Source organism: Elgaria multicarinata, chromosome 1, assembly GCF_023053635.1.
Source record: "Elgaria multicarinata webbii isolate HBS135686 ecotype San Diego chromosome 1, rElgMul1.1.pri, whole genome shotgun sequence".
NCBI classification, from domain to species: domain Eukaryota; kingdom Metazoa; phylum Chordata; class Lepidosauria; order Squamata; family Anguidae; genus Elgaria; species Elgaria multicarinata.
The window spans coordinates 57,873,388-57,901,361 of record NC_086171.1 but is presented as its reverse complement, the minus strand read 5'-3'; the positions used below and the strand labels follow the sequence as shown (position 1 = coordinate 57,901,361).

The 27,974-nt window shown below is 43.5% G+C and overlaps 4 protein-coding genes across 4 annotated transcripts; all 4 read right to left on the bottom strand.

Annotated features, from left to right (window-relative positions):
• Positions 1 to 383: 383 nt before the first annotated feature.
• HOXA5 (homeobox A5) lies at positions 384 to 3,024 on the bottom strand. The gene is made up of 2 exons (XM_063128880.1): positions 1,803 to 3,024; positions 384 to 652 (listed from the first exon to the last, which is right to left on the bottom strand). The coding sequence occupies exons 1-2, from the start codon at positions 2,461 to 2,463 to the stop codon at positions 402 to 404; spliced, it is 912 nt and encodes a 303-aa protein (XP_062984950.1). The 5' UTR covers positions 2,464 to 3,024; the 3' UTR covers positions 384 to 401.
• A 1,242-nt stretch (positions 3,025 to 4,266) lies between these two features.
• Positions 4,267 to 7,335, bottom strand: HOXA6 (homeobox A6). Its single transcript, XM_063128892.1, has 2 exons — positions 6,800 to 7,335; positions 4,267 to 5,028 (listed from the first exon to the last, which is right to left on the bottom strand). Exons 1-2 carry the CDS (start codon positions 7,248 to 7,250, stop codon positions 4,772 to 4,774), a joined length of 708 nt encoding a protein of 235 aa, XP_062984962.1. The 5' UTR covers positions 7,251 to 7,335; the 3' UTR covers positions 4,267 to 4,771.
• Positions 7,336 to 14,696: 7,361 nt separating this feature from the next.
• On the bottom strand, positions 14,697 to 16,917 carry HOXA7 (homeobox A7). The gene is given in 4 exon segments (XM_063128827.1): positions 14,697 to 15,001; positions 16,376 to 16,762; positions 16,765 to 16,869; positions 16,872 to 16,917. Coding segments are annotated over 4 exon segments (834 nt in total). The 5' UTR covers positions 16,909 to 16,917.
• Positions 16,918 to 25,013: 8,096 nt separating this feature from the next.
• HOXA9 (homeobox A9) lies at positions 25,014 to 27,249 on the bottom strand. The gene is made up of 2 exons (XM_063115911.1): positions 26,651 to 27,249; positions 25,014 to 25,331 (listed from the first exon to the last, which is right to left on the bottom strand). Exons 1-2 carry the CDS (start codon positions 27,231 to 27,233, stop codon positions 25,093 to 25,095), a joined length of 822 nt encoding a protein of 273 aa, XP_062971981.1. The 5' UTR covers positions 27,234 to 27,249; the 3' UTR covers positions 25,014 to 25,092.
• Between the last annotated feature and the right edge of the window lie 725 nt (positions 27,250 to 27,974).

Here is a 27,974-nt window from a genome sequence, read left to right as displayed (position 1 = left end):
ATTTTTTCCTTTTTACAGTTACTTCAAGTAACACCACTCGCTTCATATAAATAAGTTAAAACATCTACATTTTTTCTTTTCAAGACAAAGCCATTCAAGACAAAGAAAAGCACGGGAAGCAGATCTACTGGTAACACGCGCTAGGGAGGCTTAATTAAACAGGCTCATGATTAAAAGATGTGATAGGGAGCGTCCCAAGCCTCCCAGGGAAGTTGGAGCAAGTCAACGGGGGTGGGGAGGGAGAGGGAGAGGGAGAGAGAGAGAGAGAGAGAGAAAGAGAGAGAGAGAGAGAAACTACTGACATTCCACGCAGGGTCAGCTCATATAATACTGCTCAGTACTTGTTTTTGTTTTGTTTTGTTTTGTTTTCCGGGGAGGAAGAAGCAGGGCTGAGGTTCCTCTTAAGGGCGAAAGGCTCCTCCTGCCGCTGCCATACTCATGCTCTTCAGCTTGTTATCCTTTTTCCATTTCATACGCCTGTTTTGGAACCAGATCTTGATTTGTCTCTCTGAGAGGCAAAGAGCGTGTGCTATTTCAATCCTCCTCCTGCGCGTCAGGTATCTATTGAAGTGAAACTCTTTCTCCAGCTCCAGGGTCTGGTAGCGGGTGTAAGCAGTCCGAGCCCTTTTCCCCTCGGGCCCCCCAATGTTGTCTGCAACAAGAAAAAAAGGAAGCTGCTCAGACTTTTGAAACAGAGGCACACACCCCACCCCACCCCACCCCAAACTGTCTCCTGGCTCTCCAGCCTTACTCTCCCACCTATCTATTCCCTTCTCTTGTTTGTAAAGTTGGGAGGAATGCTCAACAAGTACCTCCTTCTCATCTCTTTCTCTCCCCCCCCCTCAATCACTCCTCTTCCTTTTCCTTAAATTAGTTCACAGCATTGATAAGATTATATATACATACAAGGACTGGTGAATTTCATCACAGAGAAGCACAAGAGGGGGTGTGAGGGGAGAGGCATGCACCCGGATATTAATATATTAATGTATTATTACTTTGAAAGTAAATCTCCCATTGGTTTCAAGAGAACTTACTACCTCCTAATCAAAGGCTTAGGGTCGTGATATTAAGTTTCGACTCTGCTTAGAGTGGGGTCCGAAAGACAAAACACCTCCGCCACCCCTTCGACGAAATTCCATTCAAACCCCTGGTTTAAAACACATTCTATTTGGGAGCCAGTCCTCTTGATTTCAGAGGGATGATTTCCAAGTCAATGTTACTGAGGATTTTCAGGACTAGCCTCCCCCCATTTTCGCCCCCCCCCCAGCCAGTCTTTCCTCTTACGTTTTTTCCTCGACTTCCTCCCCCCACGAGAAATCTTGCTGTCGTCGTCGTCCCCCCCCACACACTATTTGCTCAACTTCTTTTTTGATATAATTAGTAACGGTGTTTTTCACTGGACGGTCCTCGTCATAAATTACAGAGGCTGACACGCACTATTCAAGATCTCTCTCTCTCTCTCTCTGGTCTTTCTCCCCCACCATTTCAATTACACCTCAACAGTCCTGGAGACTTGGAAGAGTTCATAGAAGAGGCTGGCTCACCCTACCCTGATTTCCAGGGCTCCACTTTTGCCTTCAGCTGCACACCCCTTCCCAATAGGGGCACTGGCTGCTTCCAGATATCACACGCAGGCACACACCCCGAGACACAGGCACACAAACACACAGAGGAGCAGGCACGTTTTCTATTTAGCAAGCAGTGTGTGTGTGTGTGTGTGCGTGCGTGCGTGTGCGTCCTTCTTCTCTGTCTCTGCCCTCCCCCTCTCTCAGTATATTATAATTTGGGCATGCTTTTACCATGGCTTATATGCAGTTTTCTCATCCAGGGGTAGATCTGGGGTTGTGGAGGCTGCTGGGCTGTGCTTTGGTCGTTCTGCTGCGACGTCGTCTGCTCGTTGCTGGCCGCAGGGTCGTCTTCAGTGCCAGGCGACGTGCTGAGCCCTTCTCTGCCTAGGTGGGTGTTGCCAGTGCTAGTGCTGCTGCTGCTGCTGCTGCTGTTGCTGGCGGTGGTGCTGGTGCTGTTGCTGGAGGTGGACGAAGTGCTGGTCGAGTTGGCAGCGGAGTTTTTCACTCCGCCGTGGTGAGCGTCGCCGCTGACAGGCGAGGTGGCCACGGCGGCGGCGGCGGCGGCCGCGGCGCAGGGCAGCGGGTCAGGCGGAGGCGAGTGGGTGGCCGCCCCCCGGTTGGCGTACCTGGCCTCGGGGGCGGCGTTGGCGTTGGCGGGGTAGCTGCTGCGAGCCCTCTCGGTGGGGGCCCCTGCCGCAAAGTGGCTGGAAGCCGAGCGGCCGACGCTGAGATCCATGCCATTGTAGCCGTAGCCGCCGTACCTGCCGGAATGCATGCTGGCGGATTCCCTGAATTGCTCGCTCACGGCACTAGGATCTCCATAATTATGTAACGGGTAGTCCGGGCCATTTGGATAGCGACCGCAAAATGAGTTTACAAAATAAGAGCTCATTTGTTGTTGTTGATTTTTTTTGTTGGGGGTTTTTTTTTTTTTTTTTGGATCGGGGGGCTTGATTTGTGGCTCTTTGCTTCGGTTTTTTGGTGCGTCTATAGCACCCTTGCACAATTTATGATGAATTATGGAAATGACTGGGACATGTACTTGGTTCCCTCCTACGTAGGCACCCAAATATGGGGTACGGCTTCATATCACGTGCTTTTGTTGTCCAGTCGTAAATCCTGCCTGATGACCTCTAGAGGTAAACTCGTGCACTAAATGGGGGAATTGGGTGTATGCTGGAGGGCTGGGGCGCGTGCCCGGCGCGCGAGCCCGCCGCCAGCTACCAACAGTCATTCGGCCTCGTGCGCCACCCTCTGGAGACAAGCTAGATCTTCACCCTTCCCAGCCAGAGGCTACAGCAGGGCCGGGGTCGAATCGAGGTTACAGCCCATTATAGCAAAATTATGGCATCTCTCTCACAGTTCCATTAGTATGTTAAGGGCTATCGGCCCCAGATCAGAAAATCAGCAAGAATACAGAAGCGTCAGGGAAATATATTCAGCCTTCTAGTTTCAATGGGATCCCCCCACTTTAAATTTTTTTTTTTTTAAAAAAAATGGGGGTCATTCTGCTAAAGGTTTTTTTTAAAAAAAAAATCAAAGCAAATAATAATAATAGGTGACTTGGGCGCGGGGAGAGGTTAATGAATCTTTAAACGAATTGGAAGAGGGGGGGTAAGAGAATAAATCCAAGCATTCTAGTAACAAATACTGTATGTATTTCCAGGCGCTTAAAAAGGCAGGGGATAACTTGGAAGCATCGATCCACATGTATTCAAGATCATGCTGATTTCAAAATTCCCTTCCTCTCGTATTCCTTGGAATAGGTTGGAGGAAAATACAGTATCATTTTATGAGCTGCGCCACTGCGCCTTGTCTCTCTTATTCCCCACTTCCTTTGAATAAATATAAACTGGTGGTGGTGATGTTTTGACCGGAAGATTTCCACTATTTCACTTTTATTCATATCCAGAGCCACCGCCAGAGCAGTACACCTTTCATAGTATTAATGAAAGAAAAGAAAAAGATATTCCTGCTTCCATATCTACATAGTGGACGCCAAAGACCCATATGTGTATATAGGAAGATTTTTTGCTGTAAAGTAAACCATGCTTTTTCTGCCCCTTCTATCACGCGTCATATGGTAATAGCAACATTCTACTATATTTATACATACACAAACACATTTGCACATTATTGCTGTTTAAGAATTTAACAAAATATGAAGGGGCAAGAAAATATCCATGGTTTAGACTGAGTCAACAATACTTAGAAATCAAAACCATGCTCAATGGTCAATGAATATGAATACGAATACTATAACATGAATCTAAATAACCTTGCCTGCCAGGAATTACTTTTAAAAGCAAAGGGTTTATTTACCAGTTTTTAAACTAGTGGTTTTATTTTTAAACTGGAGGGTTTGTTTACAATATTCTGACCTTATAAAAAGATTTTGATCATTTTAAAAAAACAAGAAATAAATCTCTGGACACTTTGAAAAAGACTTAGCAAATCATCAACACTTCAAAGTTCCTTTAAAAAAATCAATATTATCATTCTTCTCTTCTCTTTTTGAGGAAACTATATATTTAAATCAATTAATCATACATTTAAACATATGTTCAAGGAAACACATCCCCCTTAATTCATAACATTTTATGCCATAAAGTTGCCATGACTGACTCCATTTAAATAAGTCCCGTTGAAATCAATGGGTCTTATTTTCTGAATAAGTGCAATTAGGTCTGAGGTGAACAATGAGCAATAGTGTATCAACAAAGACGTAATAAGAAGCCTGTACATATCTGGCCATTCTAGAACGTGGAGGCTTGTTTTTGAATGAGCGAACTGGCCCTTTCTTGCACCTAAAAGCCACACCATCAAATTACAGACTTTTATGCAGACATCGATTTTCCACTTCCAAACTTTATCTTTCCCACACCCCATTTTCTTTTCCTTTTCTTTTAAAAATCTTCAGCACTTTCAACATCCTACTCTATACTTTGGTGATCTATGTACATCACACACTTCTACAGTCAATTATATTGATAAAGAAATTCACAGTTAATTGCAAATATATAGATAGATTTATAAATATGTATATATTTTAATCAAGCCTTTAAGAATAACCGGAATAACAACCACCACTACTACCACCACCTAAGGGATTTTACTGGAAGGAGGAACATAACTGGGAGGTGTAGGGAAGAGGGGAAAGCTATTTATGAACGATCTGGTAACTCCTCTTGAGTATTATTTTACTCCCCTGATTTTTCCTCTGATGCCTCGCCGGGCTGGGTGGAATTAATCAATTTGCTTTCTTTTTTCCACTTCATTCTCCTGTTTTGAAACCAGATTTTAATCTGTCGTTCTGTAAGGCACAGGGCATTTGCAATCTCAATCCGTCGCCTTCTGGTTAAATATCTGTTATAGTGGAATTCCTTCTCTAACTCTAAGGTCTGGTATCTCGTGTACGTTTGTCTGCCCCGTCTCCCGTGTGTTCCATATACTGTACCTATGGAAGCAAAGACAATATGAGCTCAGCTGAGTAGGCCTTCATACTTCCTAGAAACAAAGAATCCAGAAAACAGCCTGGAGTTCTGTTAGCTGTTTTCTCCTTCTTCCTTACATAGGGCTATAAACTCAATAGCGCCTATCGTTTCCGGGATTTAATATTTCTCAGTAATGTTCAGTATATAATTTGGTACCAGAATCTTGAGAACTAAATGGGTGTAATGACATGAAGAAATAGCTAGAGTTCACATTGCAGTCAACGTGCAATTCGCTCAAACAGTACATAAAATAGGAACATACATAGATTGCTCTGTGTGTGTGTGTTAGTGCTTGTGTGTGTGTGTGTTACTTTTGTTATCTCTCTGTGACAATCTGCAAATGCTTAGGCTAGAATCATACCAATTTATCTGGGAGTAAGTCCCATTGAACTCAATAGGACTTAGTTTTCAGTAGACAAGTCTAGGATTGCATTTTTAGAGTACTTGGGTGTAAATCCAGCCAAAGATAAACAATTTTGAATCCCACTGATTTTTAAAGGAACATACAAGCATGCACATTGCTTGACAGTCTCCCATTTTAAGTAAGTGGGATTTGAAAGAGTTTAGCAGTGTCAGGATCATGTCTTATTACAATAATTAATCAAACTTCAGGAAACTGATGGTAGATCCCAAAGGTAGTATTTGCAAGCTCCTTTGACTTCAGTAAACCCTACTTCCAAGTAAGTGGTTTTAGGATGGCATCTGAGTTAGTGAAATATAGAACCACAGGAAAAATAAATACATTTTAGTGTGCATCCTTAAAGCAAGAAATTTATTCTAAGATGAAGTAATGACTGCAGCATGGTACAACAACAACCTTACTAGGAAAGGGGTGAGCTTACTTTAGGAGAAAAAAACTGAAGAAAAAATGCTTTTGGAGGTTAAATTGAGTAAGTCAGTCTCTCTCTCTCTCTCTCTCTCTCTCTCTCTCTCTCTCTCTCTCTCTCTCTCTCTCTCTCTCTCTCTCCTTTAAATTTCCAGTTTAAGAAGTACAAAGGATAAAATTCTGATGCATTGAAATCCATGGGAGTTTGGCCATTGATCAAGTTTCCTCTCTTCCCACACCCTCCCACACATGATTTGTCTGCGTGCAGATATTATGGAAAACGTGCATTCAATAGCTAATAGTTGCACACTAATGAGTGGATGAAGGGAGGGGGAAAAAGAGACTCTGTTTTACAAATATACTGAGCAGTCAATGCAGAGGGCATATTTCTTTGCATCATTCTTTGGCTCTCATAGAAAGGGGAGCTTCTTGGGGTATTATGGTTACTATTAATATTAATTGTAATGTTAAAAACATTTACTTGAAAGTAACTTATACTCATTCTCATGGAACTTGCTTCCAGGTGAGTTTGTTTGGAATTGTAGCCTTTATCTGCTGACTCAGACTTGACGATTGGGGGGGGGGGAGGGAAAAATGCACTCTTCTTCAAGGTAGCCCACGCGAAGTGTCAGGTTGAAGGAGAACCTGGGAAAGATTCTGAGGATACCCTTTGGCTTGCAGATGCAACTGCTCTTCCTAGGCAATTTGAATAGGATCGATTCCCCACCCTATCATCATCATCATCTTCTTCTTCCTCCTCCTCCTCCTCCTCCTCCTCCTCACCACCACCACCACCACCACACACACTCTCACACAAAGGACCTCTTCCTCCCCCACCCCCACCTTCACCCCCATCGTTTCCCATCCCATCCCACCCCTCAATTCCTGGTGGCATCCCAATGACTTACCAGCACAAGAGTTCATCCTCTGCATCCAGGGATAAACAGGACTGGTGTACTTCCGGTCGCTGTCTTCCTCATTTAGGATTTTGGCTGGTCCGCTCTCGGGTTTGTACTGCTGGTCAGAGGCAAAGGAGGGCAGATAGTCCCCAGGGTGGCTGGCCCTTGGCTTGCCACTGCCGGAGGGCGAGGAGGCGCCGCCCAGGTCCTTGTCCGAATAGAAGCAGGAGGCGCCATAGTCATAGGATGCCCGGTTGCAGGCGATGACCGTGTTGGTGGACTGTTGGTAGAAGCAAGGTGAGGAGTAGGTCTTGTCCTGCAGGCTGCTGGCCCCATAAGAGGCTGGGAAATGCCTCAGAGCCTCGTAGCCCGCCGGGTAGAGGGGGATCTGCCCGAGGAACGACTCTTGCCCATTAGGCAAGCTCCCCGGGAAAGTGGGATTCACAAAATAAGAACTCATTGACGCTCCCCAGATCCCGGGCTCGTGATTTGTTGTGTATTAGTACATCTGGCTATAACTATTAGTAGTCATCCAAGTGGTTTGTTTCTGGATGGCCGAGCGCCAAAAGCGACAGCAGCAAATAGCACCAGCTGACGGCTCGGCGGCCAATGAGAAAGCGGCGGAGGGCCTTCTCCCCTGGGACCCGCCGCCACCGAGCCAGCAAAGTTACAAACAACACCCCTCACCCCCCACCTCAACCTCAGCCGCCGCCGCCGCCGCCGCCGCCGCCGCCCGGCAGATGGATGGCAACTGGCAACCAGCAGTTACCTTCCAGTGTGCCAAAACAAGGAGGGGAGGAGGGCGGGGGACCGGAGAAGGCTAGCCGCTAGAGAGGAATTAGGAGTGTGTGTGTGTGTAAGAGAGAGAAGGAAGGTGTGTGTCTATATAAATGAATGAATAAATCAAGGGGTGAACACTGATAACGGAGGACACCCACGGACACCCTGAGCACGGTGCATCTGGGGAGCTGAAAGCAGAAAAGCACCTCTGCGAAGTTAATGTGGACAGACTGAAGGCATGTCCAGGAGCACCCAGGATGCAGGCCAGGAGTTCCTCACGCTACCCTGCCCCACAACAACATCCTCCTAGAAGTTCCCGACACTCCGTCCCCGCCGATAAAATCAAGGCAGCCGGTTCATATGGTCTCTCAATATATATATATATATATATATATATATATATATATATATATATATAAAGATCTGTTCTGACTTCTATGTGTTTTAAAAAACAAAACATGTACGCAGAGAGACAACCTCAATTAAACGCGTTAATTCCTTCCCCGGGACTGATTCAGGAGGAATAAACTCAGTCATTCATATAAGGCTTCCCAAATGTTTCCCATCAGAATATAATGAGCAACTGTAATATCGCCTACTTTATTTACTTAGCAATAAAACAGTGCTTTCTCATTTTCTTGTCTTCCCCCCCCCCCCTGGAGCCCCTCTGTGGCTAAGGAAGAGGATCTCCTCTGTGGATCCAGATAATTTAATCGTAGATCACGAGCCGGACAGGAAGCGGTGGTCTCTCCACATTGAAGTGGTGGTGGTGGCGGTGACTGTTAGTTTGTTGGCAATTGGAGTATTTCACGTTAGTCCTCTCGAAATCAGCTAAAGATGGTATCAGTTTGAAAAGACGAAAGTCTTTCAGCAAAACAGGACAGATTTTTGGGGTTGGCCTTTTTAACTCACTGTGTAATAAATGTCCAACTTTTCTCTTTTGTTTGAAATAATAATAATAATAATAATAATAATAATAACAACAATAATAATAATAATAATAATGATAATAGATCCTTTCCCACCCCACCCCTAAAAAGTCTCCCAAAGCAAAACACACACCACCATGACCACCACTTTTATCAAGTAGGCCCTGAAGACATTACTTACTTAGGCTACAGCTTTTCGTCATTATAGGATTTTTATCGTTAGGCTGTGGTAGATTATTTATTTTGATTCCCCCCCCCCTTAAATGTGCCAGTTATTTCAGAACGGGGCGAGGTGGGGAAATGATTCTAGATCCAGGGCTGAAGTCCTAATGATCCATGTCTTTAATAGTCCAAGCCTATACACGTCTACTCAGAAGTAATTCCCATCGAGTTTTATGGGCCTTGTTGCCAAGTAAATGAGCATAGGATGGAAGCCCAACATATCTTTTCTGTGCCACTTGGTTACGTAGTCTCCACACTTCCCTCAGCTGTCTGCTTTTAATATGCTCGACTTTTTGAATGGGCGCTATAATAACTGGGCCCCAATTGGCCTGAAAGCGGTGAGGTTTGTTCCTCTTGTAAGCTGGTATGTTTCGTTTCCGGAGTCCGATTACGGTACCTATAAAATAGCAGTAAGTTAAAACATCGCCGCCGCCCTCCTCCCAATCGTGTGCATTGTTTGTATCATTAAGTGGAGTTTCACAAGGAGCTCTCGATTGCCTCCGACAATGAATCTGTCCCACCTCCAAGGGACTTCCCCCCTAAAAACCTCCCCCCCTAAAAAGGTTACCTATAAATGCAATTCCCCACAAGGAGTGGGGGAAGATGCATAGATACAGAAACAGAAGACAGACCATTGCTGAAAACAAAAATAAATTGCTTTTCAAAGATTTTACAATGCAAAAAAGAAAAAAAATACACATCAGCATATATAGTCTCAAAAGGCAAATATCCATACAATTCAAGTATAGGTATCGGTTTTCCCACCCCATTGTCTGTACTTTTAAGAGATGGTGGGTAGTTTCCAGTTTGTTTTAAACTGCAAAACGCTATTTTCAAATCATCCTTTAAGCAGCTAGAAAACAGTTATAGTAGGAAAAAGGCTTCTGTAAATTTAACGCAATAAAGAGGGAATCTTGCTGAACTCTCTTTTGAATTAGGTCGTGCGTGTTTTCCATCAATAGTTAAACAAATCAGATATTAAAAAACAAAACAGGAAAGAATATACATAGTCACCGGGTCTCCTACTATATTATTTAGAAAAATGCAATGCAAAAAGATAAATCAATTAAATACATCTTGGTTGCCGTCCAATGAACGAATAATATCAAGGTCTGATAATAGTAAAGTCTCTTTCCTCCCCTCTGCCCCAAGTAGAACTTCCAAGACTCACATCTGTTACGCAGAAGCTTTGCCAAAGGCTGCACCTTCTCAAATGAACCCAGACAAATGTTCCTAGACACATTCCTAACTGGAGTAAGGTAAACAGCGCGAGTGGTCCCATTTAAAACGAAACATGCAAAAACAAAAACCAAAAACCCAAACTCTTTAAAATAGCAATATCCATTGATTTAAAACGTGTGACTACCACTTTAACAATGCAAGGGTCTCTCCATCTCCCCCCCCACCTTTTCCTCTGCTTTCATTCAATCGAAGCCATAAGTCAAACAAAGTTAGAATACAGGTGCGGAGGGTAGTTACCCTCTTAAGCTTAAAAGCTCCTTTCTCCTAAGGTATAAATCCACTTACAAATCCTTCTCATGTTCAGAGACGTAACCGAAAACAACATTTAGCTAATAGCCGCTAATCCAAACAGATCTCTCAATCCCAGCCATTGTTTAGATTGAACGTGTATTAGTAACCCTCATAGAAAATCGCCTTCCAGCTCCCCCAGCCAATAACATATTTCAAGAATGTCTCTTTCCCCAATGCTCATCGAGCTCTGAAATCTCGAAATAGCCTTAAAGAGACCGCTAAGGCAATTGAAGACCGGCGTTGTTGTTGTTGTTGTTGTTTTTAATGGAGTTTTCTAGTGGTGAACACACAACCCGCTCGGGTTTATTTATTTATTTTACTGGCGGTAGCCTCTGGCCCTCTCGATGCTTAGTACCTCCATCGACCACACAGTGGCAGCACGGAGTAGACTCCGCTTGGCGATAAATAATCCAACATTCACTGCAGTTGCAGTCAAGCAGATACTGCAATGCAATGCACATGTAATTCTTTATCAGCTCGGAAAGAAAACACACAAACACACACAGCGCGCGAGAGAGAACCAGTCTCTGCTCATCTTTAACAGCGGATATGAATATTTGAAGACAGGAATATTTTAAAGGAGTACAATCCTGTTAGAAAAGCATTTGCAAGGGACAACATAAAATGGGCGAACCACACGAAATTACTCCTACGAAAATACTGCGCCCAACTGTTATCACCACAGCACACCACCTAGTCCAGTTTTAAGAGAATGTTTTGTTATTTCATTAACCTATCCCCAGAGGCTACATTTTGAGGAGTGGCAAAATCTTTTTTTAATGCATTTAATCCTCAATCATCATGAATGAGTAAACCACATTTCCAGATTATGAAATGGCTATATTGTTTTCCAGCCTTCGTATAGTATAGATGACACATTTATACTGTAGACACTTCTGCGTCTGTCTATCAAGCAATCTAATCCATACCCTGATGTTATCGGAATTAATCTCCACCTAAAATCCAAAATGAAATGATATGCTGTCATGCTCTTTATTTACAGTCAAGACCTTAAGGACAATTTCTTTTTTAAAAAAACAACACCTCTTAGTAATAACAGCCTCAAATTAAACATGAAAAGACAAAACAAGTATGCATAGTTACGTTCACCTCACAAACATGCCAACTCTGTGATTCTAAGAATGCAGCATTTAATCAGATGGTGTCTAAAAATCCACCAAGGCTAAAAAACACAACCTATTATGAAACAAATGTAGTTTAACAGTGTTAAAATGGCACGGCTACAGGCTCCTTAGTAGCCTTTCTCTGATTTGTATGCGCACAGCCAAGTCCAGTTTGCATAGGTACAATCGCACGTTTGGCTAATCGACATTCCGCGTCTAATATACGTGTGTATACACGTCTCTCTGTGTGTGTGTGTGTGTGTGTAGAGGGGGGTATATTCCAGCCTGTACAAAATAACAAGGTTTGCTCGCTTATGCTCGTGTTCTCTGCGTTTCTCACCTTTAGGTTCTGGCTCGCAGCAGCCCTTGCTACTTTGACAGCTGTCGCTTTGGCTGCACCAGAGACGAATCGCCCTCCTTTTGGTGCCAGAAGAACAAGGAAATTAGCCAGGTTGCGAGTTGAAAATCTGCCACTCCAGAGCTTTCAATCCAATATGCCACACCTTCCGGCGGAGGAACTGGAAATTGCCATCCAAGAAGACCTGTGTTCTAAGCGGCTGCCTGTATTGAACCTCCATACTCTCGGCTCCCTATTGACTTACAAAGGACAAATGAAAACCGGGGGTGGTGGGAGGGGGGGGGATTGAAAAGCCAGAGAGATCCGAAGCAGGACAGAGCTGAGCAAAAGAATGCAGCTCTATTCTCGCCAGGGAAATTATAAAAAAGTTCATGTTCACGGTTACCATCCACATGACCATCGGCAACCAATGGAGAACCTGAACCACTCATAAAGTTGTATTGCAAAGTTGTAAATTTTCATAAACAACAACGGATTTATGGCCCTTTCCTCATCACTAAGAAAGAGGCAGGACTTAGAGAGGCGCCATTTTACCAAAGAGGCAGCCCTAGATTTTTAAAGGACCCACAGTTTAGAGTCTCTTTTCTTTTCTTTTTTCTTCTTTCTTTTGGGATTAAAACTGCAGGAAATGCATTTACCAGCAGTGTAGAGAATCCGCATTACTCCTCTTACCACTGTTATTAATCTTGCCTTTTGCACCACTCTTTACATGCAGTATCGCTTTAAAAAGAAAATCGAGGGTAGGGAAAATATTTGGAAATATGCCCAGGAAGTGGGTGGTGTATGTATTCCATCTTTTTCTTAATTCAGCGTTTTGAGGGCTACTACGCACCCTACAGCTGTGCCTAAACCCGCCCCTGTTCAGGCATTTGATCTGAGAAATTTCATATTGGCACTGTGTTCCCTAGATGCGGATTTCCTCCTACACCGCTGAAGAAGCTGATAAAGCCAACATGTAAATTCTTCTGCTTTGAAGCTTAAGATAGGCTCTATTCCTATTGAAATAAATCGCATAGAACAAATTTGGAACTTTTTCGGGATCAACTGCCTATCTGATTCAAACGGATCTAAGCAAAATCTTCTATGTTTATCCCGTTATGTTACATGAAAGAAACTCTTCTTCGAATCAACGCATTTACACCCACATAAGAATTGGGGGTCCCATTCACCTCCTAGGGTAAATTTACACCCACATAAGAATTGGGGGGTCCCATTCACCTCCTAGGGTAAATTTACACCCACATAAGATTTGGGGGTCCCATTCACCTCCTAGGGTAAATTTACTCTGGAGATAGGATTACACTAGTTCCATCCTCCAAGTATTAGGGCTGTCGGAGCGGCCCTATTATCCTTAAGTGCTGTGCCTTATTATTTATTTGCTCAGAAATTTTGCATTTGGTTGTGTATGTGTAGATTTATTCAATACTCTTTCCTGATAAAGAGAGATGATTCATTGTCAACAAGCAGTTTTATTTCTGTGTAACATAAAACACATTGAACGTTGGCGATACACGAAAGCTCCTCCAAGGAAAATTCACAGGCACACTCCTCTCCCCTTCTAATTTTAACACGAAATACCTCAATGTTCACAATGAACACAGCAAAAAACACATTGTAACATACAATTTATGGATAAAGTTTAGCCAAAAACTTTCAAGGTGGAATTTTTTATACAGAGTTCTTAACATTGCACCATGCTACAAAGTTACCGGATTAAAGACAGGTTTCCCCACCTATGACATGATATATTATGCATGATGTCCAAGACAACAGAAAAAGCCAAAGTTTCGTTCCAATATACAAGATTTGTTAACTGTATAAAAGTTAACACCTAACATATTCTGGAAATAGGACGAGGGAAAGGGTGAAGGGAACACGGATTTGCTTTAATTCACTTAACAAACAAAATCAGTTCCACCAAGCAGAATTAATTATATAAAAACTTAAAACATCTAACCGGTCATCAAGAGCGCAATACAAAAAGAAGAGGCGAACCCGCTTTATACAATCCTTGCGATGATTTACCTCATAAAATTTGGACTAGCGAGACTTGAGAAGAAAGCTTAGATTGCAGCATATGGTTTTTACTTAACAGCCTTGGAATAAATATATTATTATTTTAAACTTTAAATTATACTCAGCAATACTCCGCACCAAAGCCTAGAGCACAGCTGGGAAGGCCCTGCTTCTGCTTTTACGCCTTCTTCTCTGCACTTGAGGTCCTACACCGCAAGTCACATTAGTATTACCTTCCTCTCATTCATTAATAACAAAATACAGTATTAATTTTGAAGATAGGTAGGTGGAGCGAGATAATAGGTAGTTTTGAGAATAGGTAGTACGAATCACTGCAGTTGAGTGTAGTGGTTTATTCATTGTTATCCCCCCCCCCCCGATTTTTCTCCCCTTCCCCCCCCCGAATTTAAACAACAAACCCAGCAACTGGAAGTACATAGATCTTCAGTGTAAATTAGGTAGCATGAGCCTAATGCACTTATCCCTTAGGGATTGATTGGGACCAATACAGTCAGGTAGTTTATTTAGAAGTTAACTTATATGGGACTTTATTTTTTGTGCCCCTTTCGTGTGCAAGTAACGATTTTTATTCCTGTCACAAATATCAGTTAAAAACTAATATCTATCTATCTAGTAAAAAAAAAAAACCCACACAACAGGCTTGGATGACCAAACCCAAACTGGATCCCGGGTGTTCTTGTGAGAATTTACTCCTAGTTTACACAGAGCGCAGTCTAGGATGTTCTGGGGATGCAGAAGGGAAACTTAGACAGTTGCAACTCCCCCTCCCACACTTATAACTGGAAATGGCCATTATAAGGGTCTTTTTATTTGAATTTCAAGAGAGCGTTTACAACTGTCACGTGCATAAAGAGAGAAAACTGGTGAGGGGGGGAAGGCTGGGGTGGGTGGTTTTCCCCCCCTCTTTTCCTCTTTTCTTTTCTTCATTCCGCTTCCTCCTCTTCGTCTTCCTCCTCTTCCTCCTCCTCGATTTTCTCCACGGAGGCTGCTGCTGATGTGCCGTCTTTGGCCGCCGCGGCGCCACCGGCGGATTCTTCTTTATGCTCCTTTTTCCATTTCATGCGCCGGTTTTGAAACCAGATTTTGATCTGCCTCTCCGTCAAGCACAGGGCATGGGCAATCTCTATCCGCCGCCGCCGGGTGAGATAGCGGTTGAAATGGAATTCTTTCTCCAGCTCAAGGGTTTGGTAACGGGTATAAGTCTGGCGCCCTCTCTTCCGATCGGGACCTGAAGGAAGGCGGGGAATGGAAGGCGGGGGGGGGGGGGCGCGGAGAAGGGAGAGGCATCATCAAAGTTAGAGAACCAGGAAATGAAGACGACCAGTCTGAGAAGGGCTGGGGATTTACGAATGGAATAGATGTTCCTATTTCCGTTCTCTCTCTCCCCCCCCTTCACCCCCACGCCACTGTCCTCCCCGATGCCCCCCCTCGTCTCCGACAAAGGGATGTTTTTATTTTATTGTTTTTTATTTTCATTTTCAATTTTGCTGAATATCCAACGCCCAAGCCTAGAAAGGACCATTTACAGAGTAACCCTGTACATGTCTACTCGAGAGGAAGCTCCATTGAGTTCGATAGGACTCACTCCCAGGGAAGTGTGCACCCGGCTGCAGCCCTACAGCCCTACTCAGATGTAAGCCTCACTGAGCTCCGTGGGATTTTCTCCCAGGTTAAGTGGGATGGAGCGACTGACTTCCTCCTGCTCAGCAAGTTGAAAGTGACAGCCCGAGATGCCCCTAAGCAAAAGAGAAGGATTGGGGAGGTAGCAACACACCTCTCGATTTTTCACCCATTATTTTAACATAAACAACACGGCGAAGGGCACAAGGTGGCTGAAAGAGACTCTTTAGGCTGCCTGCTACCCCCACGCCCCGGACTCCCAGAGGGGTAAACACCGTGTCTAGAACTTAGGACTCTATTTACTATCAGTTAATAGAGCAGGTTCGCCCTTGAGTTGGACGATGATGGGCACATGGGAGGTTTACATTGCTCCAAGAACCCGTTTCTTTCCTGCGGGCTCATAACATCATATCCTTCTGGAAATAGAAAAGCAAATAATTAAAAATAAAAGGAAACCAGGCGTTTGAGCTGGATCCACGAACAGATGGCTCTCGGGCATTTTCTTCCCAGCCCCACCCGCCACCTCTTTTCTCTTCCTCTTCTTCCTTGTCCCACCCAAGATCCTTTTTCTGCCTGCGCAGGAGCGGAGAAGCGAGGAGGGACCCCTTCGCCATGTGGTCCTCTTCGGGCACCTTCCCCCGTTTCCCTGTGGCACCGACCAAAACCCAACCCAACCCAACGCTCCAATCCCGCAGCAAAGTGGAGTTAAATAAATTTACGAGGCTAGAACCCATTAATTGGGCAATAAAAAGTTTTATGAGACTCATTTACATACAATGCCACGGGCTTTCTGCGCAATGGCGCCTCTGCCCTAATTAAAAGCAGAGCGGCAGGCGCGCTTTTCCGCGTGGAAGTTTGCCTGCGCCGCGCCGCCTTGCCAGCCTGCGATGGCTCTCAGTTCGCCCCGCGGTCGTTGCTGTGTGGTTCCTCTCCCCACCCACCCCGCACCCACCCCCTTTCCTTCGCTCCCCCTTCCCCCTACCTGAAGACCTCATCCAGGGGTATATCCGGAAATTACTCTCAGCCTGGCTGTGCAGGTTGCTTTCCTCCGCTTTCTCACAGCTGGATTTGGTTAAGTCATTGCAGAGGACGGGAATGTTCTGATCAAAAGAGGAACAGTGCAAGTTGTAGGCGTCTGAGCCCAGGCTGTATCCGGAAGAGAACGGATTTTGATATATGGTGCTGTTCACATTGTACAAGGCAGGCATGGAGGAGGTGAACGCGCTGGCGCCGGGTCCATAGCCGCTTCTCTGGGAGTTGGTAGCAAAGGAGCACGCCGTAGGCTCCGCATTTTGGAAGAGAGAAGCAGCCCCCGCCGTATATTTGCTAAAAAGAGCGTTCACATAATACGAAGAACTCATAATTTTGACCTGTGATTTGTTGTCCGGTAGGTTTCGGTGTCGGTTTTACGAGGTAGCGTGATATATGATAACATTACACCCCCAGATTTACACCAAACCCCATTTTCTTTTGGACTGAGCTGCCTCCACCACGTGACCAGTCATATGACCCCATCCTCCAATCTCCTCCTGCATCACAGGTGGTATAGATCAGGGTAGCTCACAAGGTCCTATAATGGAAGGGGAAGAGGATCAAATCGATGTCTAGCAAATTAAAAGGCGAAGGGAGACGCGGCCGAAGGCATCCCGAGCTGGAGCCGAGAGAGAGAGCGCGCGCGCCCCCGCAGATAAACGCAGAGGGATTTGAGACGAAATTTTAGACCAGTAGTTTGAAATGCAAAGCTTTCTGTCGTTTCTGGTACCCTACCTCCCTTCTCTTCTCTTCTTCTTCTTTTAAAGGGAGCCCCCCCTCCCGTTCTGTCTCCCCGATTTCCCCCTTCTCCCCCCCGATATTTTCTGCACACTTCGAAAGAAAAGCCAAAGTGGACGCCGAGTTTCAGTGTATTGTACATTGCTCATATTTCTCGATGCTTATCGTTGGGGCGGTTCGGCTCTTCCACGTTCTAAAAGGGGGGGGGTTGGATTTGGACGAAAACCTCGTCCATAAACAAGATCCTGTTGCAGTAAGCTAAACCCACACGGTTCTCTCCTCCCATCGGTATGCATGTCCATTTCAACACACATCCACACCAACACACATGCCATCTTCACCACCAGCCTGTATGTGCTTTTGAGAGAGAGGTGGGGGAGAACTGATTCTGTAAATCATGCCTGCATTATTTCTCTTTAGGAAAGGAAATCGTGAAATACACACAACATGCACGCACATGCCATGGCCAGTGTTGTACATCTGATTCTGTAAATACTATGTGGTTGCCAGCAGATTTATTAAGATATGGACACATTGTTCTTGGCTAAGCACTTTGGGCCAGATGAGTGAAGTTTTTTTTTAAAGCGGGTGTGTGTGTTATTTCTCTCCCTCTGTTGCCAACTACTCAGCCTCAGAAAGATAAGATGACTAGAAGTTCTGAAAGAGGAGGGATAGATATCTTTCAACGGGTCTAATCAAGAAGCGCAAAGGCACATGTCTGATTTTGCCCATTCCTGTTATTCCAAAGAAGGATTAAACCAAGGGACTTTTGATTGTAACTATGCAGCTAGAACCGGATTTGCTCTAATAGCATTAATTTTTTGCTCAACATCTCTATTCCCCGTATTTACTCGTTTTTCAACCTATGTAGAAGGAGAAATACATACCTACATGCATCGACATACATATAAACCCACACCAACAACACAGATTTGCATCGCCTTTAAAAATCGAAATCTCCGAGAATACTGGAATTTCGTTGACCCTTGTTTTTTCCGCTCTGCCAATAAACATACGTACCTCTCGTGTCCTTCTAGTCTGGTGGCGATGACCCTGCCTTCCCCCAGATCCGCATCAGGCTTCTTAATTTCTAAACACTCAGCCCCCACCTAGCAATAAGACTGTATCCCACTGAGGATGTTGCACCATACCCTTCCTTTAAACGGATCGTAAAATGAGTTTCCTTCTCTCAGACGGAGAGTTTTGGTAAAGACAGCTTTTACTGCCCTGCTATATTGCACATCATAAACTGGAAGGAGGACAATGGAATTGCCCCGGAAATTCTCCCTTTAAATTATAGAGTTGGGTATCCTGTGTGTACAAAGAGGTTCTCACCAGTTGAAAATGTGCCTGTCGATATTTCACACGGGCCCTTGGGAAGGTACATTTTGGTAACCCATTGCAGGGGTTTAATCAAGGGAAGGTGAGTCAATGGGGCTGTAGAATGGTACAATTATTCTTAATAATAAGTGATATTGACTAAAGTAAGATCGTGGCAAGGAGGGCGGCCCCCTCCTTGCCAGACAGTTTTTGCTATTCTTGAGCAAACAAGCTGGCTGCATCAACAGAGACATCTTGGTCTCCCCACCCCTTCCCGAAGACTGATCAACACACTAAGATGGCTGTCAAAACCATAGGAAGAAAATAAAAATAAAAATAGGTGTGTGGATGCAATACCGCACCCAAAGCAATCTTCAAATTAAACATCTCCTGAGACAAATAAAATGGGGCTTAAAAGTTTAAACTGAAGGTGAAACAAACCTGTAAGACAACCGAGATCAAAGAGGCTGAATTAGACGGCATTAGACCAATGAATTGCTCCTCTGGTGACAACATCACAAGATGCAAGAAGAAAGCCTCCACAGCAAACATAAGCAGCAGTCTAGACTTGGGTATTGATAAGGCAAGACAGAATTTTATAGATGAGTCTTTAAAGGGCACTGGTTAAGTGCAACTCGCTTCTAGGCCGAGGTTTAAAATTCCTACCTTAAAGATTAAGCCATCATCTAAAATATGTTTGTTTCTCAACTCTGTCTGGATTACACTTTTTGTTTGTGAATGAACACATTTTCTTTAAGTCAGCTCTTGGAATCACTGGGAATATTTTACAAGACATTTTTGATGCTGCACCAAGAAGACCCCTTCCCCAAATAAGAAATAGGGTGGTTTATAATCGGACAAGCTCCAAAATATGGCTCAACAAATGTCCCTTTGGAATGAGCTCCAAATCACGTCAAAAGTGGTGTTTTCCATGTCCAATATAATCACAGTAAAAAGGGTCTCTCCATTTTTAAGCCGTTCTCTGACAGTGGTATATGAAGGGGGGGGGATGTAATCTTCAGTTTTAGTGATGCCTATATTCTCCATCCCCCTTTAAAAACAAGAACACACAGTCTGGAATGGTTACTATTTATTTTATGATGTATAGTTTATTGAGTGTTATTTTTTACAAGACCGATACAACCTCTAGGCCATTCTACCCAGCCAAAGTCCCCCCCCCCTTCACTGGTACTAGTTTTTTAAAAAATGTAACTGGAGAGGTGTAATTTGGTTTGCTGCTTTTTAGATTTCTCTAAGTAAATGTTGTTTGCAGAAATAAAACATTTGTGAAGAATAATGGGGCCATTTAAAACCAGCTGGTAGTGTTGCAGAATGGTTTGCTCTGGTATCAACCAAGGCATTTATGCCAATGGGTCCTGGGCCCTTGTTATACTATTTTAGCCTGTGTGGGACCTTTGATTGTTTTGCTTCCTTCTTTTCTCTCCTTAAGTTGTCTTTGACCATCCAATTAAAAGTTTAACCCGTGTTTGCATTTCAGTGTAGGTGAAGTGGTTGAGGATAACCCCACTAACCTATAGCAAACACACACTCAGTAGTAAGAATGACATTAACAGGCTATTATGGTTGTAATCCATTCATATAAATTCCATTTTCCAGTAGGGATTTATATTAAACATATATAAGTTCCACCCTATGTTTGCATCAATTTATTTGTTGCTTTCTCTTCCTGGCTGGTATTTTATATAATTAAAATTGAATACCTTCACATTTAAATTTTACCTTCAGTGGGTTGAATTGATTCCTAAACATTCTTTTCTTGAAAAAGATGTAACCCTTCAACATGTTCCTATTATTATTATTATTATTATTATTATTATTATTATTATTATTATTATCTTAACTCTTTAATACATTTCACACACAATTGTATCCTTCTGAAGATCTACGATTGACCAACATTAATTCCATTTATCTCCCTTCAGGTTGATATGTTTGTGTATTATGGGTCACCTAAGAATGAATGGAGATAGCAAAGTTAGAAATGAAGAAGTGGTATTAATCATAAATAAAGAGAAATAAGAATTTCAAAATGGATTTCTACCGGCATCTTAGCCCTGTGGTGTATCAGGCAGCGAGCATCTGCGTAATATAATTAAATCGGGTCCCACAGAGTCGAAATTGCTTAGGAAGCAAGCGGAGCTTTTAACTGCAACAAAGACATCTGCTGAAGAAATTGTGTGGCCGGTAAATAATTTTCAAATTAAATTTTGCAGCCTAGCCACTTTAGCTTGTGGCTCTGTAAAAAAGAGAGAATGTTTTTTTGACCCAAAGCATGATAAAATCACAGAGGCTGATTAAAAGAAAATCTTCTTTAGAACCAAGCATGAGTCATATTATATCGAAGTATCCATTGCTTGCATCTCCAACACTGCATTGTAAACAGTGCATGGTCCTGATAGAGGCGCGAATTTTTGTTTTATTTTTTTACTGATTCTGTTAATTTTGTTATAACAGACAATACGTTTTTGGATCCAAATTTGGGTTACTTCTTGACAACCCTGCAACCTTCCAATCAGCTGTTCTGCAGACTTTTAGATTCCCACCTATACAATTGTTCATGTGGCCTCAGGAAGGCTTAGAATAGTTTACTTACTACTCTGCAATCCTTTTCATGTTTACTTGGAAGTTCAATGGGGCTTACTCCCAGTGTACGTGCGTGTGTGTGTGTGTGTGTGTGTGTGTGTGTGTGTGTGTGTGTAGGGTTGCAGCCCCAGCCATGAATGGGTTAATTTAAATGTTTATATTGCCTGAGTATATCTGTCTACCTTATAGTTATAATTATGCATATCAATTAGCCATTGAAAGATTACTTCAAAGATTACTTAAACCAAATAGATTTGTATTTCATTATAGCTTAAACTGTTAAAATATAGCCTAACTGAATGTACATATACATATAACCCATTTCTAGATAACTCGTTGAGGTTAAACGTAGAATTTTTATACTGCATATATAAGCACATATATTCACATAAGTTTGAAGCCGCAGGGGAGGAAAAATGCTTTTTCCTAAATAATATCAAGTAGTTCAAAACTGAACTTTAAAAAAAGAAGATACAGGCAGATAACTTTACCATTCCGATTGCTGAAGTTAACAGAATATAACATATTTAAGCACAATGGGTTGGATCCTCATTTAGTCAGAGTAAACCCACTGAAATCAATGGAGTAGTAATTACTAACTTAAGTCCTATTGATTTAAATGGGTCCGGTCTCAATGTGACTAAATCTGGATCCCATCGAACATATTTAAGCATTAAGATATTCATTTCAGTATTTGCTCATATATACAGTGACTATTCTTATCCTTTGTTAAAATCAAATCAGTAGCTTAAAAACTGCACCTACTGCTCCTAGAAAGTCGACATTTTAGAATTTTTCCATTGGCTTCATGGCGGAATCACCCTTGTTTTCATGGAACAACACTGCCATCTGCTGTTATGTCCTAGTCATTGCAAACAATGAAATGGGTGCAGAAATCTAATAAACGTGTAAAAAAAAAAAAAACATGGTTCATGATATCTAACACGGCAAACGCTTCAAATGATCTGTGTTGCCATGCAGTAGCAATTATTGAAAAGGTTCCAGCGGCAAATTCATTAAAGATAAATGTTCACCTTCCAGCCTACATTTCAGAGGGAAAGGGCTAATAAAAGCTAGCTATTTCCGCAGATCCGCTTTATCTAAAACAGCCAGACAAAACAAATGAAAGGGCTTTTGTAGAAAATCTTAATTGTGGCTGGACAGTTGTAAACTCATTAAGGGCCGAATTCCAGACAGTTTGCAGACCCGCCATTTATTACACACTTCGAATGCTGATTCTTTGAAGTTTCCACTGTCTGCAACAACAGAGGGCGTCCCAACATCCCGGACCACTCCAACAGGCATCAATTAGAGCCCCCCCCCCTTATTCACCCCTCCCCTTTAGGGTAGACAAGAACTGCTTCACTTTTTACTAATTAAACACATCTTACCAGAACTTCCTTAACTATTTAAAAATAGTAATTAAAAAATACGGGGGAAGAAAGCAAGCAAATAAATGCAACTCACTCACTTCCTTGGATATTCGAACTTTTAAAAGGCTGAGATACCGAAAGTTTTTTGTCTTTAACCCTCCAGCATTTTACACCCCATAAACGGTTACAGCCGTCATTTTCTTTTATTGCACTCTATGGCTCTGAATTTTCCTAACAACATCTTCAGCCAAGGCTTGTTAGCTCGAAGTGTGCTGGCTTGGCGGTTTTTTTCTTTTTCTTTCTTTTTTCCTTTTAGAATAAACCAGAGCATTCATTCTGCAAAAGCTGCAGAATAGTCCCTGTTTGGTCTTGTGCAAAATTTTGCCCAAATTGGAGGGGATTGTCTGTGTGTATGTGCGTGTTTGGACGATTCTCACTCCCTGAACAGGCAAACTGAACTGCCTGCTGAAGACTCATTTTCAACCCAACAGAATTCTTTTTATTGCTCATCAGCTTGAACCAAACCTTTCACCCCAAAGACGTTTCTCGTGATGGTTATATTATTGTTTATTCTCCCTAAACAACCCACCCACCGACCGCCACCGACTGCTAGAACAGCCCAGTTTCATAAACTAAACTAAAACGATAAATAAAATCATTCTAAAATGCTGAAGTCCATTGATGACAGATGAGCGTCCATTTTTAGCTACATTCCCCAATGTTGTGTGCTTATTTTCCTGGATGAAGAGCACTGGTGAGGGAGAAAGCAAGCTGAAGTGCTTTTTGTAATAGGAGTAATTTCTATGTGAAGATAAAGGAGGAAATTTCATACCAATGGTTTTGGTCTATGGATTTTTCACCTTTGAAAACCAATTTAGTTTTACACAAGAGGTGAAAAATGAAAAAGATTTGCTAGATCACATGATTTTTCTTCAAAAGGTCACCAATATTTTAGACCGTTGCTTGTTTTTAATGTTCTCATCTATTCAATAATTTCATATAATTAAAGGCTTCTGCGATACCTTTCACTATTGGATACTAGAACGTTATCAGAGGGGCCGGGTTTAGTAGCATCATTTAAATAAAAACAACACTATCTTGGTGTACAAAATTCCATATATATCCATACATAGTCTGCAGGACAGCTGTTACCAAACATAACTGCTTGGAAATAAGTTCCATTAAAACCAATAAAACCAATGGGGCTTACTTTCAAGTAACCATGTTTAGGATCAAGGTTAGGACTTTGATTGCTCTCCAGGGAAAATTCCTTATCTGGGCAGGGTTTGGTGGACCAGTGCCCATTTAATAATCTTAAAACAGTACAAATATATATATAAAAGAATCAATATATATTTTATTTAGCAAAAAGTTAAATATCATTTTGGACACAACTATTTGGTCAGTAGGCCATGAGGTAACTATTGCAAAATATACAGTGTAGCTTCTGCATAAACATAACTTCCAGGACTTCTTTTAAATTTTTTTAATAATCAATACAAATCTACAATAACCAAAGGTAGGTTTTTAGAGTGTATAATTTATTATCAATAAAATTAAACTTCATTACAGTAAGAATCAAATTATTTGATTAAACTTAAAACGTAAACCATAGGTAGGTAGTTACCTTTTTCACATATAGGTATAGCTCCATATCTGAAAACTGTTCACGGGTGCAAAAACAATATTCAAGCTAATCTGATTATTATGGGTTTCTTTCTTTAATATATAGTTTATATATATACAACTGACGAAGACTGTACTATATATATTTATATATAATATTGATCAAGTGTGCATACTTAAATGACTTGCTTCAAAGCAACTGGGGGAGGGGGGGGATCCATGAGCCATTTTCTATCCCAGATCCTATTTTTCCCCTTTATGGTTAAAAGTTGGGAAAGGGAGAGAGTGAATTGTTTGTTCCCCCCCCTTTACAATCCAAGGTTAACTGTCTAATGATACAGAAAAAGACTCCTTACACTACAGAGCTATACTCTATGCAACCTTTATAATAAACGACCTGAGTTGAAATTGAATTCTAGCTTACACAATCACATCTGATACAGCACCCAAGCACAAAAAATTGAGTCACAAATATAATTACCACAATAAAACACAGTGTTCAAGTATTAGAGCAGACCTCTCTCTGCTGCGCAAAGAGCAAATAAAATTAACTACTTCGACTAACCTATACAGTCCGTAAAGAATTGTGCATTAAAAGGTAGTTTTTCTTTCTTTCTCTCTTTCTCTCTCTCTTTTCTTTTTTGAAAGACAGGTAGATTTAGACAAGCCAACAAAATCAGCCTTGAGCATTCGTGCCCCCTTTTCTTTCCTATGATTACAGAAACTGAAATTCATGGTACCTCCTCTATAGCACCAGGGACACAGCCATGATCTCCCTGCCCGTTGGCGAGGTACTCTCAAGAGCTGCACTGGCCAAGGACAAACAACAACAACCAAAATACAAATTAAAAAAAAAAGTGAGGTCTGGGCAGAGTCTCAGGGTGTGAGGCAGAGCACGGTGGGTGAGTGGGTGGGTGGGTGGGGGACTGTGCTGCCTTGCGTTGAAGGGGGAGATTTCGCGGTTTTGAAACGTGATGAACCTGCAACCGGAGCAAGCACCATTCATTCATTCATCCTTCGCTCGGTCTTTGTTGATTTTCTTCATTTTCATTCTCCGGTTCTGAAACCAGATTTTCACTTGTCTCTCGGTTAAATTCAGGAGCCGGGCCACTTCATACCGTCGGTCCCTGGTGAGATACATGTTGAACAAAAACTCCTTTTCCAACTCCAGCGTCTGGTGCTTGGTGTAGGGGCATCGCTTTTTCCGAGTGGATCTCGCGTGTAACCAATTCGCAGCCGGATTATCTGCAGGGAAACAACGCCAAAGGTTGAAGGAGAAGGCGATCCGCACACGCAGGAGTGCGCGCACGCGCGTGCACAGACAAACAGAGAGAGAGAGAGAGAGATCATGTTATTGTGTGTGTGTATCCCCCTTTTGAAGCATATAGGTACCCTGATATTAGTGGTTTACGACATGCCTTTCACTTGGATAGACATACAGGAAGGGGCAGACACAATGGACTCAGACCAGGGACACATGGAGAGGTCACGTAGAATTACTTTGCAGTAAAACCCTACAGGCCATCTCCTCTCTTCTTTATATTGTTTATAGAGGGTGTATTTTTAAATCCAACCTCTCCTGCTGGCGCTCCTCTGAGCCCCCCTGAATTCACTCCCCCACAGGAACACACGCACACACACACACACACACACACACACGGCTCTTTGACGAACCCTGAGAATAGAGAGTCATGTGAACATGTTCCTGTTTTTAAATCCTGGCCTTCTCTTCTGTCACCACTTGAAGCTTTCAGAGAGATTGGGGAACAGGGTCAGGCGTTAGGGCTAGCTTAATTATAAGCCTGGGTTTGCTTATGAACCTAATTTGCATGGGTGAGGGTCGGTGGGTGTGCACGCATATTGATCTGGATGTTTAGTTAAATGTGGAGGGGAAGGGAGGGGATAAATACATAAGAAAAAATAAGGAAAAGAAAAGAAAGAACTTAGGGGGGGGGAATTGCCCGCAGTTGTCGCTCTTGGCTTTCCCAGCCAGTCTGTTCGTCACTACAGGGATCAGATTCACATCCAATGTTGTTTGGTTTGGCCTCTCCTCTCCAAAGTAACTCGTGATGGCTCAGGACGACCATCACCGCTCCCTCCCTCCCTCCTTCCCCCACCCGGTTCTTCCCCATTTCAGCTTTACAGCTGAAGCGTGGACCCAGGAAAACACACTTGTGACGCCCCCCACCCCGCACGCAGTGACAGGGAAAGGCAGGCTAAAACGGAGAAACGCACACGCACACACACCCATTCTAGCAGACCGAGTATATTGAAGCCAAGGAAGGCTCAATACACGCCCAATTCTACCTAACCGAGTATACTGTCGCGGAGAAAGCCTCATGCCACCAAGAGCACACACACACACACACGCACGCACTTAACCTCAATGGTGCCGCAGCACTTTCTTCCCCCTGTGCGACTCCAGGAGCCTCCACCCACCCATGCCGCATAGCCAAGATGGATCGCGCCTAAGGAGCCTTGCCTGGCTCTCCCTCCCTCCCTCTCCCTCTCCCTCTCCCTCCAAGCCCGGCTGCTCTGCCCCAGGCAGCAGAGGCGCTACTTACTTGGATCGAGCTGGGGTTTGTCTCCGTTTGCCTCGCTCTCCGCGTGGTGCTGGTTGCTTTCCGAGAACGCCCCGTCGTTGGCTTGCTTATCCCTATCAGCTGGAGGAGAACCACAAGCATAGTCAGTCAGAGAGAGTGCGTGCGTGTCAAAGGTGGTACAGTCACCCCTCCTGGCCGTGAGCGGTTCAGGTTTAATGCCGAAATGCCGGCCGGCCGGCAAGCCGGGGAAAGACAAGGATCCCGGCAAGGGCTCGAGCCACGAACGCATGTACCTGCCCTCGGGCGCTGCCATTGGTGCCTGGTGATGCACGTACGGGTGGTAGACGGCGGCGGCGGCGGCGGCGGCGGCGGGCACATTGGCCGCGCCGGGCGGGTGCACGGCGTTCCAGGAGGTGCTGAAGACCGACGCCTTGGACTGGAAGCTGCAGGGGGTGAACTCGGGGTGCTCGGCCAGGCTGGCCTGGCGGGCGGGCGGGCCCAGGGGAGCCGCGCCATAGCGGGACTGCACCAGCTCGTCGCTCTCGTGCAGCAGGAACGAGTCCACGTAGTAGTTGCTCAGCGTCCCCGAGGAAGACATCGCCATCCGCGGCAGCCCAGCCCAGTCCGCAGGAGAGGCAAAGAGGACCTGGCGAAATTATGAAACTGCAGATTTCATGTAACAACTTGGTCCTCGCGAAGAAGTACAGTCACCTAATAAGTTGAAGGCTGCCTGGCGGCCCATTGGCTGCCGCGCGTCACGTGGCCGGGCAGCAGAACAATAAAGTATAAATCAGTCCGCAGGCTATTAATGGGTCAGTGTTTTCCAGTCATCATCTTTATAGCAAAGCCATATGTTTTTTTATGCAAAGGGTGAGGCAGCGAGACGGCAAAGTTTGTTTTAATTGTGGCCAAATGAGATTAAAAGATCAGGGTTATTTTTGCCCGGGTGGGGGGGGAAGGGGGAATGGGCCACCCCTTTTTTAAGCGGACTATTTTATATCATAATTAATCATCCCATCAGTAGTTCGTGTTCTTTGCACACACACACACACACACAAAAAGAGGAAAGGAAGAAAGAAAGAGGGGCGTGTGCGCGCACACACGCAAATAGACGGGCTACCCTACTTGTGATCCGAGACCTTCCCATAAAATTATACAATAATTGAAGTCATAAAAAAAACCAAAATAACGTTGGCGGTATACTGTATTTAAATATATATTTATTATATTTCATAAGGAGTTATTGTTTCGGGAGCCACGGGGTTGTTATTAAGTCAGTAACTACGAGCGTGTTCATTTGCATCGCTGTGTTTCACAGCAGTAAAAATTTACGAGTGCCTGGAAA